Here is a 13255-nt window from a genome sequence, read left to right as displayed (position 1 = left end):
CAAATGACTGTAATGTATTTAGGCTATGAACTATCACAAGGACAAAGAACTCTGGGCCCCCAGAGAAAGCAAGCTGTGTTACAGATTCCCATCCCCCAAACAAAACAGGAAGTTAGAGCCTTTTTGGGAATTACAGGCTTCTGTAGAATTTGGATTCCTAACTTCGCTCTCACAGGTAAACCATTATACCAAGTTTTAAGGGGACTAGAAAAGGAACCTCTTTTGTGGCAACAAGAACAGACCCTAGCAATGAAATATCTTCAACAGGCACTTACTACAGCACCAGCTTTAGGACTACCTGATATATTTAGGCCTTTCTCACTTTATGTCAATGCGAGACAGAATGTGGCTTTAGGAGTCCTTACCCAAAAGCAGGGAAATTGGAACTGCCCAATCGCTTATCTGTCAAAACAACTGGATATGGCCTCACAGGGCTGGCCACAATGTTTGAAAATTCTAGCAGCAGTTATACTGTTACTACAGGAGGCAAATAAGTTAATCTTTTCAGCTCCAGTGGCTATTTGTACTAGTCATGCCCTGCAGACAATTATTGACAATAAGGGACATTTATGGATCAGCAATCAGAGGATGCATAAGATATAGGCCCTTTTATTAGAAAATCCACAAGTTACACTGCAACAGTGCTCAACTCTCAATCCAGCCACTCTCATGCCAATACCAGATTCAATATGCCCGTGCATAACTGCATGCAAACAATAGAACTACAATATTCTTGCAGACCTGACCTTACGGACCAACCATTGCATAATCCAGACTTTCAGTGGTTTACTGATGGATCTAGCTTTATGGATCAAGGAATTAGATACTCTGGTTATGCAATTGTTTCTCAAACTGCAACTGTAGAGTCAGCACAGTTACCTAGCTAAGCAAGCGCACAATTTGCAGAATTATATGCCCTGACCCGAATATTAGAAATAGCTGCAGGAATGTATATTTAAATGTATATACGGACAGTAAATATGCATTTTTGACAATTCACGCACATGCAGCAATCTACAAAGAGAGAGGATATTTGGACTCCACAGGCAAGATCATCCAATATGCAACTTTGTTTAAAAGACTTATTAAGGCAACACAGTTACCGTCTAAAGTTGCAATCATCCATTGTCCTGGACATCAAAAAGACTCAAGACTTATTACCCAGAGCAATAAGAAGGCAGAAAAAGAAGCCAAAAGAGCTGCATTGGAAGGCCCCCCACTCCACTGGATGTCACCAGGTTCATGTATCTAGACACTTACTTAGAACAACTTGATCCTACATATACGAAAGAGGAAAGCCAAAAGTTGAAGCAGAATGTACAAGCTGAACTAGTTAAAGGCTGGTACACCCTTCCCGATGGACGCATTGCTGTTCCTCTGGCGCTTGCCTGCCCCCTTATTTTTCAAGCCCATAAGCAACATCATCTGGGAAAAACTGCATTATTACAACAGCTTGAACGATTTTTCTATCTTCCCTTTGGTTCTTCGCTAACAGCTCAAGTATGTTCTCAATGTTCCATTTGTGCCCAAACCAATGCACGCCAAGGACCGATAGTACCACCTGGTCGACAACCAGTCGCTTATTTTCCAACGGACTATGTCGTTGTTGATTTTACTGATATGCCTAGGAGTAAGAAATATGTAGCCCTGTTAGTTATAATCGATACCTATTCAGGGTGGATTGAAACCTTTCCAACTGTAAATAAGAAAGTTATACAGGTTGCCAGAATATTTCTAAAAGAAATTATTCCTAGATTTGGTTGTCCTAATGGCCCTGAATTTGTACACCAAATTAACAAGGCTTTAGCCAGGCATTAGGAATTAAGTAGAGATTTCACTGTAGCTTTCACCCCCCAATCAGCTGGAAAGGTGGAACGTGCTAATCGCACAATTAAAACCCTCATTACCAAATTTTGTTTGGAAATTCATCTCCATTGGCCAGATGTTTTGCCTATGGTTTTCTATGCAATCAGACTGCCCCCCCCCCGCACTAAATTACAACTTAGTCCTTATGAGCTCATGTTTGGCCGTCCCCCTTGTCTATTTAAACATGACAGTCAGGGCTGGCCAGACTTGGCTCATAAGGGGGGAATAGACCAACAGAAATTGTTACATCAGTTACAGCTTCATAATTTAGCTGTTTCAAATTTGTGCCATTATATGATGGAACAACAACCCCCTCCAGTGGTCATGGCAACACATGGGTTCAAACCAGGATAGAGTATGGGTGAAACACTGGAAATCAGACCACTTGAACCCAGGATGGCAAAGACCATGTACTGTTGTTATGTGTTATCCTTTGGCAGTGAAAACCTTGGAGTAGATTGAAAGCAGCTGCACTTGCTGATCCAGTAACTTACAAGGTGGCTAAAACTGACAAACCTTTGGTGTTGAAATTTACAAGAAATACACCCTGTCGAACCCTACCGGCAGCAGATTCTTAACACACGGTGTGAACAATGAACCCTGCTGAGACAGAAGCTGTCTCTTTATGCACGGTGGAAGAAATGAGGATTCTATAGCTCGTAATATCTATTAGTTATTTAATATGGGGAACATACACACAAAGAAAGAACAAAAACACAGGGGAACTAGGGTTGTCGAAACTGCATCAAGATTACAAAACAAGGAAACCAGATAACTAAGACTTTGATTTATTATACAATGAAACCAGAAGGGTGGCAAGATAGTTCCCCTAGCTCCTGTACATACAATAGAACTACATATAAAGTTTGTAGAAAAGGGGTCCAAGATCAGTGTTATAACCCGAAGTCTGATCCTGACAGCTGGGCCTTGCAGATCCGAACACATAGAACAAGAAGTAGCTCTAGGGACCAGGCACTATTAGGGATCTCCCAATGGAAATCCAAACCACACTCCAGTTTTAGCGTCACCTTTGATGTTTGTAAAGCAGCTAATTATTGGGCTGCAATATATGGTTGCGGAGGGATCAGTCATATCCACAGCTATATCCCAAACCATAAGTACTTGTGCCCACCGGATGGATGTGCAGTCTCCATGGTCAAATGTAAGTGGTGGTCATGTATTAAGTGGCATACCCAAGACCCGAAGGAGATGGAACACATCTTGTTTGAAAAGAATAATACAAAAGCAGACTCCTATGGAAGGGACAACTGTAATTTGGTGACTCTCACAGTCAAGAATGGCAGTTGGTTCCTGGAACAAAATAGATGGAAAAGAAAAAACTGGATGTTTGGGATAGGAATAGATGCCAACGGCTATGACCCAATATCAGAGGTAGAAATCAAAATTATAACTGCAACCAAAAGATCAGAGCAAAAATCATTATTCTGGTCATATTATGAGGAAATGGAGAAAACAAATATTCCTGAAATACCTAGACAGGTAGTCAATACCTTTGTTAAGTTAGCTGAAGATATTGCCCATACTTTAGGCGTGTCTAACTGTTTTGTATGTGGTGGAACAAATATGGGAGAAAAATGGCCATGGGAGGCACAAGAGTTAAATTATACCAAGGTACTAGAAATGTCTGAGAATAATAGTTTAACATACACAAGCAGGAAATATGGTGATTGGACTCTCATTTCCAACTTGGTAGGACATGTATGTTACTCACGGAACAAAACAGAATCTTGCATAGCAGTAGGTGACCTCCTATGCACAGGGACTTGGGAAAACAGTAAATGGTGGTCTGGAACCAACAAAACCACTACTATGGATTGTTATGCCCTTACTAACATATCTGGGATGCCATATCTAAAAGATCCCATAAATACCAGTCTCCTTTGGCTAGCCCCAGATGGAATGTACTGGATTTGCGGAAAAATGGCATATGGACAACTACCTAAGAACTGGTGTGGATCTTGTGTATTGGGAATAATTCGACAAGGAGTTTTCCTGTTACCATTAAAAACTAAGCAAATTCTTGGAGTTCCCATCTATGGTGAAGTTGGCAATATAAGACAAAGAAGGGAACCAAGTACATACACCCAATGTGCAAGAGTCACTTGGCAAGAATATGAATGGCCATCTTGCCGCATTATCCTACTTTATGGCCTGGCTACTTGGGCTGAGGATGGAATGTATGGATACCGTACCCCTATTTATATGCTCAAAAGGCTCATTAGGTTACAAGCAGTGGTAGAGTTAATCACTAATAAGACTGTGAAGGGACTAACTGAATTGGCCAAAGAAAATGTGAAATCAAGGACATATATTATGCAAAATAGGTTAGCCTTGGACTATCTGTTGGCCAAAGAAGGAGGGGTATGTGGGAAATTCAACCTAACAAACTGTTGCATCGAAGTAGATGAAAGTGGAAAAGTGTTGAAGGACATAACAGACAGAATGGTCAAACTAGCTCATATTCCGGTACAAACCTGGAAAGGGTTTAATCTGGAAGACATATTTTCAGGATGGTGACCAAAGTTACCAGGCCTACAAACCATCATAGTTATAGCAGTATTGTTAATTCTAGGATGTATTTTGATTCCCTGCTTACTCCCTTGTGTTATAACGATGATTCGAAGAATCTCAGAAAGTACAGCCCAATTAACTGAAAAACATGAAACAATGTTAGCTTTATGGGAATACAAAATGGTGCCCACTAAAGATCCTGAATCAGAGGTAGAATGATGGAAGTTTAAGCAAGAAAACTTCCAAAGGGGGGAATAAGGTAGAATAATATAGAATAATAATAATAATAATAATAACAATAACAACAACAACAACAACAATGACAATAATGAAAAATCATTAAAATGATGTGTCTGCATAATTACTGGAATAAAGCTGTGTTATCACTCTGTGACTAACCAAATGTGCATTGCACTTGGAAACAATGTATGTAGCATAACTGACCATTGTATGCCTGTGAGAAACAAACTAAAGAAATACAATGTGTATCACTAATGTGTGTCCCTTTGTTCCCGAGAAAACAAATGTATAAAACTGTAGTTTGAACCCTCCCTCAGTGTTCAGAAGTGCTTGTCTTCACTGCTTCTGAACCTTGCGCAATAAATCTCTCTGGTAAACCCTTTGGAATTCGTAAAAGTCTCTTTCGTTTTCTACAAGAGCCTTATACGCCTGAAAATACGGTAGATAGGTACAGATATTTTTATCCTGTTCTTTCATTGATCATATTATTGAGAGGCTTTTTTCTTCAATCTACCTACCTCATCTCCATTCTTAGATAGTGAATATCTAATGCTCTGGTTCTTGGCTTATTAGTGAAACAAGAGGAAGTTCTTGTGTATGGAAGAAAATTATTGTTATTGTCCTGACTTTTTATGTATTTATTTTTGATCAACTCAAAGCAGAAATATACCTTATACTCCTTTCTCCTATTTTCCCTACAATAACAATATTGTGAGTTGGGTTGGTTGAGAGAGAGTGACTGGCTCAGGCCTAGAACTGGTTTCTGGGCCAGCACATTTTTATCATTAAGCCAAACTAATTAATTAATTAATTAATTAATTAATAATGTAATCTTATACACCAACATAGTTACTGTATATGTTATATATAAAATATAAACTTATATGTAAATTGCCTCTTATATACTGTTTTTCCTATAAATGATTGCAGAATCACCATTTTCACTATTCATACCAATGGACATTCAAAATAGTATTATTTGTTTTCTATGAATTGGTTTTATCCTGCCTTTCTACTAGAGAGAATGTATCTTTGTATTCAACATCGCACTCCAGTGAGTTCCATAGCTTTGTACCTGGGTTTCTTTTTCCTTTTAAGGGAACCAGGTCAAACTTTGTGCTTTTTGCTCCATACAGCTGCTAATGCTTAATAATTGTATGCTTTGTTCTGCAGAAACGTAGCACAAGAATGAACATTTTGGGGAATCAAAGCCTACTTCATCCTTCCTTGCTGAGCACAAGTAAGAAGCATGGCAACTGCTAAGTTTAGGCTTTTTATTTTGATGTAAAATTTGAGCCACTGCATTTTGATTCCACATTTAACTTGATTCAGAGCAACAATTGTTTTATTTAAGTCAGACGGTTCATCTTTCTTATTTGCTTCCAACTCCCCCTCAAAAAGAGTTCTGGCTTACAAATTCAAGGACAGATCTTGTGAAGAGAATTTGTTCTTAAAATGGGGACTATTTGCAAAATAAATGACTTTTCTCCTTTTAGGGCTTTGGGTCCTGGTGGAACTGATTACTAAACAGGTTTTATTCTGTTTAGTAATACATAGTACTTTTGTATTTTGTGTGTGTGTATAATGTTAATGGTTCTTAAAATTTTAAGTTTATGTACAGAAAAAAATGGACTAATTCATCATGTTGGCGTATGGTTATGTAGTAAGTAGAAGAAAAATGTTACTTTATTTTAAAAAAAACTTTTACATAGACACATTTATTTATAAGAATAATATATCTGTTGTATCTGATATCCAGAATTTACATAATTATTTGTTCTGCTGAAACTTATATTTTCTGGCTTATGATTTGTAGCTTGATCAGATTCAACAGATACAGAGAACTTCCCTATGTGGAAGTTTTTCTGAGTTTATTTCACATCATTTTAGAGAAGCCTGTGTTATATCCCATTTTTATTACAGTGGTGAAACTGCAGACAGACTAGATAAATAAATAAAACAAACCAATGGAGATGTTCAAGACTCCATTTATATTAAAGAAAATTAATATAAATACAAAAATCAATTCAAAGATCAATTGAAATTGTTTGTCTTGTCTTGTAAGTCTGTGGCATGTCACCTGGATTTGCAAAGTTTGAGTTGGTCACCCACATAAATTCCTTAAATGCATACTTTTTGACACTTAAAAAAAGATTCATAGTATTTCTAGAAGTATAGAACAGGGCCGGCCAAGAACATAACAAGAACAGTGGTCAGTAAGAGATGGGATTAAAAATGTTATGTGATTCTCACATCTGTTCTGTCTATGTAACTATCAAATTATAATCACCATCCCACTGAAAGTAACTTTGGGGAGCTCACAATAGCTAAAAATTTGTTACGTAATAGAAAATTTAATCATTATAGTTGTGCCAAAAAAAGAGGACAATATATAGGCACATTTAATATAAAGAAGCATCTCTCTCCCTCTCCCTCTCCCTCTCCCTCCCTCCCTCCCTCTCTCTCTCTCTCTCTCTCTCTCTCTCTCTCTCTGTGTGTGTGTGTGTGTATGTGTGTGTGTTTAGAGGTACATTTCAATGCAATTCAAAGCAAATTAAATTGTCATAAGTTATACCTGGCTTGTCAGCAAGGTAACTTGGAGGACCACTTTTCCTATACAGAAAAAGCCACCAAACTTCTAAGAACTTACTGTCCTCCATCATCTGCTAATGGCATCTGAGCCCATGATGCCAGAGGGTCTAGGGTTCAAAGTTTCTGAGTTAACAATGCCTCACATTAGAGAATACTCTCCCTCTAAACTTAAATGAACAGCTTCATTGTTCAGAACTAATTTCAAACTTTGTATTACTGCATTCTGATATTATTTTTTATTTTATTAATACTGTTTTTGTCTTGTTCTATTTTTATAGCATAAATCACCAGAAATCATAGTTTGAATCTTACAGTTAGGAACATAATAAACAAGGATAAAACACATACTGTAATATACACACATTTTTTAATACACCAGCTGTAACCATTCATTTCTTCATCAGTTATTCATAGGACACAGCACTGGTTTCATGGCCGGATCTCAAGAGAAGAATCACACAGGATTATTAAACAACAGGGTCTTGTGGATGGGTAGGTATATTTAATTAGGTACTGTTTATTCTATGGCCTATAAATCCTGGTAGAAGCATTGAAATGAATGCACTAATAAATTTACATCATGCTCACCTTAAGATGCCTATAGGATAAGGTCCTTGGAAAAACAAATAATAATAACTGTCCTTTGTCAATTCAGATCATCTATACCACAGATTTCAAGACTGAAACTAGACGCTTTGCATGAACTATGTGCTTGCTTATTGAGTTGGAATACTCCAATATCCCTTTAATGTTCAGATCACAAGAAATCAAACAATTAATATTGTATCCTTGAACATACATAGAATATCAGATCTTATCTATAGTTTTTCTTTATATTATTTTTTATCAATAAAATATTACTTATGAATAGTATATTAATAATATATTATGTACTGATATCATAAAGCAGTGGAATTGTTTGTTTACAAGAACTATATGGTCAATCTGGTAGTAACATACAATGTTATTTTGTAGATTATTTCTTCTTCGGGACAGCCAGAGTAATCCAAAGGCATTTGTACTTACATTGTGTCATCATCAAAAAATTAAACATTTTCAGATTTTACCTGTAAGTATAATATTCCACTCAGGCAGTACTGGATGATGATATCTTTCAGAATGTGCACTTATTTCTGTCCTCTTAATTTTTCTAAAGTATTAAATTGACATATATATGTATGTATGTATGTATGTGTGTGTGTGTGTATATGTGTGTGTGTGTATATATATATATATATATATATATATATATTTGTTTTCTGAGGTTTTCGCGGGTATTTGTATGTAGGTCTTTGGTTGTTCGGGTTTTCTCCCACGTAAAATTGGAAGTGTCTTGGCGACGTTTCGACGAAGTCCCATTCGTCATCTTCAGGCTGGTGCTTTCAGCTTCGTGCCTCGAGCTGCAGTGTGTGGTCTTGGCTGTTTCTTCCTTTTAACTGCCAGTGGAGGTATGAACTGATTGGGTGGGAGCTTGGCTGTGTTCTGATTGGGTGGAGGTGTGTTTTGATTGGTTAGGGCTTGGCTGTGCTCTGATTGGCTGGGGGGTTGGCTGTGCTCTGATTGGCTGTGCTCTGATTGGCTGGGGGAGTGTTCTGTTTGGTTGTGCTCAGGTTAGTCTGAGTTGCAGAGGGATTCAAGATTTTGGGCTGCCCTGCCATTCCTTGGCTTCGTGTTCGTGGTCGTGCTTCCTCTTCATGGAGGGTGTCAGTTTGCTTCATGTATGGATTGGGGGGGTTTAAAGTGGCTAATGATGCAGCTGTGGTCTGGCTTCTGGTTTGTGGTCGTGCCTCATAGTCAGTGTGGCTTTGGGTTTGTTTTTTGCATGGATGTTTGGTGGTGACATCCTGTGTGGTTTTTGTGAGTGTGGGTCTGGTATCATTTTTTGTGTTAGGGAGTCGTTTGTCAATGAGGGCGGGTTTCCAAATGGCTGGTAGGCGGGAGGTATCATCTCGCTTGTTCATGCTGTGTGGGCGTTTTTCTATCTCGATGGCTTCTCTGATTATTCTGTTATTAAAATGTTCACTTTTGGCAATGGTTCTGGTATTTTTAAAGTCAATTTCATGTCCTGTAGCTTTAAGGTGTTGGACCAGGGAAGATGTTGGTTCCTCTTTTTTGACTGAGTTCTTATGTTCTTCAATGCGTGCACTTATTCTTCTGTTGGTTTGTCCGATGTATGTGGTGGGACAAGTGGTGCATGGGATTTCGTATACTCCTTGATTTTCTAATTCAATTTTATCTTTGGGGTTTCTAAGGATGGTGGATATTTTTCTGTTTGTGCAGAATGCTGTTTTGATGTTGTGTTTATGGAGGATCTTACTGATTCTGTCTGTGGTGCCTTTTATGTATGGGAGGAGGGCTTTGCCGTTTTCTTGTTCTTTGTCTTGGATTTTAGTGGGGGTTTCTTTTTGGATTAGGTTTGTAATCTTATTTCTATGGAATCCATTGGATGTTAGTACATTGGTGAGAGTGTGTAGTTCGGGTTTTAGGTGTTGTTCGTCAGCTAAGCGTTTTGTTCTGGAGATGAGTGTCTTGGCTACAGAGTTGATCTGTGCTGGGTGGTGGTGTGAGAGAGCGTGCAGATAGCGGTTTGTGTGTGTTTTCTTCTGGTAGATGGTGTGTCCTAGGGAGCCATTGGATTTCTTGTAGACTAAGACATCCAGGAAGGGAAGTTGGTTGTTAGCTTCTGTTTCCATGGTGAACTGTATTTTGGGGTGTAGGCTGTTGAGGTGTGTGAGGAAGTTGTCCAGTTTTTCTTTCCCATGTGGCCAGATTATGAAGGTGTCGTCTACGTATCTGAGCCAGAGTTTGGGTTTGTGATCCGATTTTTCTAGAGCTTGGGTTTCAAAGTGTTCCATGTAGAGGTTGGCAATGACAGGTGAGAGGGGTGATCCCATGGGTGCTCCTTCTGTTTGTTTGTATTTTTGTCCATTATAGATGAAGTATGTGTTGGATAGGCAGTGGTTGGTCAGATCTAAGATGTGTTTGGGGGGATTATATTTGTTTTGGATAGCTGTCAAGGCTTCTTTGATAGGCACTTGGGTGAAGAGGGATATGACATCGAAGCTCACTAGTAGGTCACTGGGCTGTAAGTTTTGTTTCTTTATGATCTCTATAAACTGGAATGAGTTTTTTTACGTGTGAGGTGATGGATTCTGCATAGGGCTGTAGTTGTTTGGCGAGAAATTTGGCTAGGTTTTGTAGAGGTGAGCCTATGGAGCTGACTATAGGTCTGAGTGGGGTTCCTTCCTTATGTATCTTGGGGAGACCATAGAGTTTGGGGCATCTGGATGATCATCCAATCATCCAGATGCCCCAAATTCTATGGTCTCCCCAAGATACATAAGGAAGGAACCCCACTCAGACCTATAGTCAGCTCCATAGGCTCACCTCTACAAAACCTAGCCAAATTTCTCGCCAAACAACTACAGCCCTATGCAGAATCCATCACCTCACACGTAAAAAAACTCATTCCAGTTTATAGAGATCATAAAGAAACAAAACTTACAGCCCAGTGACCTACTAGTGAGCTTCGATGTCATATCCCTCTTCACCCAAGTGCCTATCAAAGAAGCCTTGACAGCTATCCAAAACAAATATAACCCCCCCAAACACATCTTAGATCTGACCAACCACTGCCTATCCAACACATACTTCATCTATAATGGACAAAAATACAAACAAACAGAAGGAGCACCCATGGGATCACCCCTCTCACCTGTCATTGCCAACCTCTACATGGAACACTTTGAAACCCAAGCTCTAGAAAAATCGGATCACAAACCCAAACTCTGGCTCAGATACGTAGACGACACCTTCATAATCTGGCCACATGGGAAAGAAAAACTGGACAACTTCCTCACACACCTCAACAGCCTACACCCCAAAATACAGTTCACCATGGAAACAGAAGCTAACAACCAACTTCCCTTCCTGGATGTCTTAGTCTACAAGAAATCCAATGGCTCCCTAGGACACACCATCTACCAGAAGAAAACACACACAAACCGCTATCTGCACGCTCTCTCACACCACCACCCAGCACAGATCAACTCTGTAGCCAAGACACTCATCTCCAGAACAAAACGCTTAGCTGACGAACAACACCTAAAACCCGAACTACACACTCTCACCAATGTACTAACATCCAATGGATTCCATAGAAATAAGATTACAAACCTAATCCAAAAAGAAACCCCCACTAAAATCCAAGACAAAGAACAAGAAAACGGCAAAGCCATCCTCCCATACATAAAAGGCATCACAGACAGAATCAGTAAGATCCTCCATAAACACAACATCAAAACAGCATTCTGCACAAACAGAAAAATATCCACCATCCTTAGAAACCCCAAAGATAAAATTGAATTAGAAAATCAAGGAGTATACGAAATCCCATGCACCACTTGTCCCACCACATACATCGGACAAACCAACAGAAGAATAAGTGCACGCATTGAAGAACATAAGAACTCAGTCAAAAAAGAGGAACCAACATCTTCCCTGGTCCAACACCTTAAAGCTACAGGACATGAAATTGACTTTAAAAATACCAGAACCATTGCCAAAAGTGAACATTTTAATAACAGAATAATCAGAGAAGCCATCGAGATAGAAAAACGCCCACACAGCATGAACAAGCGAGATGATACCTCCCGCCTACCAGCCATTTGGAAACCCGCCCTCATTGACAAACGACTCCCTAACACAAAAAATGATACCAGACCCACACTCACAAAAACCACACAGGATGTCACCACCAAACATCCATGCAAAAAACAAACCCAAAGCCACACTGACTATGAGGCACGACCACAAACCAGAAGCCAGACCACAGCTGCATCATTAGCCACTTTAACCCCCCCCAATCCATACATGAAGCAAACTGACACCCTCCATGAAGAGGAAGCACGACCACGAACACGAAGCCAAGGAATGGCAGGGCAGCCCAAAATCTTGAATCCCTCTGCAACTCAGACTAACCTGAGCACAACCAAACAGAACACTCCCCCAGCCAATCAGAGCACAGCCAATCAGAGCACAGCCAACCACCCAGCCAATCAGAGCACAGCCAAGCCCCTAACCAATCAAAACACACCTCCACCCAATCAGAACACAGCCAAGCTCCCACCCAATCAGTTCATACCTCCACTGGCAGTTAAAAGGAAGAAACAGCCAAGACCACACACTGCAGCTCGAGGCACGAAGCTGAAAGCACCAGCCTGAAGATGACGAATGGGACTTCGTCGAAACGTCGCCAAGACACTTCCAATTTTACGTGGGAGAAAACCCGAACAACCAAAAACCTATATATATATATATATATATATATATATATATATATATATATATATATATATATATATATATATATATATATATATATATATATTGAGAAAAATAGTCGAACACTGGGATAAGTATAAAAACAAATTTAATAAACTAACAACTGTTTGATAAACTTAGCTTTCATTGGCTAACTGCCGATGTCATCAGAGTAGAATGCCGGAGGTTCGAAAGTCTGCTTATAAGACTGGCAGTTTGTGCACTCTGCTCATGGAACCCGTTACCAGTCTACCTGCCCCAGTTGACCGTATTGCTTCTAATAGTCTCGCATCCGTCTGTATACTTGTAAGCTCAGGGATCATCACCTCTCTTGTTGTCGCTCTCTTTGCCACTTTGGATGTATCTGAGTATACATTGCTATAGGATGGTCCCCCAGTGCCTCCTGTCCTGTGGCCACCTCCCCCTGTTGTGAGTGTGACACCCCGCCTCCCATCATTGGCTCCTGTACAAATTGTGCTGGGGATTTCTCCCTTTTGCCAGTCATGGTTCTTTGCTGTTACATGAGACAGCGGTTCTGGTCTTGTGTAGACTGTGCCCATTGCACTCATTGTGAGTTGTTACGCTGTTGTTCCCATTTCTTTAATGCCTGATAAGCAGGCAGTAACTCTATGTGGCAATTAATTGAGTGCTCCTCCGACAGCCAAGCCTCCTTCAGTAACTGGCCGCCCTTGGTGACATCCTG

General features: G+C 39.7%; 1 protein-coding gene across 6 annotated transcripts in view; it reads left to right on the top strand.

Moving 5' to 3' along the window:
* Positions 1-13255, top strand: part of GRB10 (growth factor receptor bound protein 10) — a 359795-nt gene that overhangs the window by 334174 nt on the left and 12366 nt on the right. For all 6 annotated transcript variants that reach the window (XM_039336399.1, XM_039336398.1, XM_039336397.1 and 3 more), the window contains 3 exons: positions 5812-5878; positions 7635-7722; positions 8206-8299. In XM_039336399.1, coding sequence (XP_039192333.1) covers positions 5812-5878; positions 7635-7722; positions 8206-8299 — 249 coding nt within the window. The remainder of the gene's footprint in view (positions 1-5811; positions 5879-7634; positions 7723-8205; positions 8300-13255) is intronic.

This window comes from Crotalus tigris, unplaced genomic scaffold (genome assembly GCF_016545835.1).
Source record: "Crotalus tigris isolate CLP2741 ecotype Arizona unplaced genomic scaffold, ASM1654583v1 scf7180000017666.379230911805:20528666, whole genome shotgun sequence".
Classification (NCBI taxonomy): Eukaryota; Metazoa; Chordata; class Lepidosauria; order Squamata; family Viperidae; genus Crotalus; species Crotalus tigris.
The sequence above is the reverse complement of the archived record's forward strand: the minus strand, read 5'-3'. Positions and strand labels throughout refer to the sequence as shown.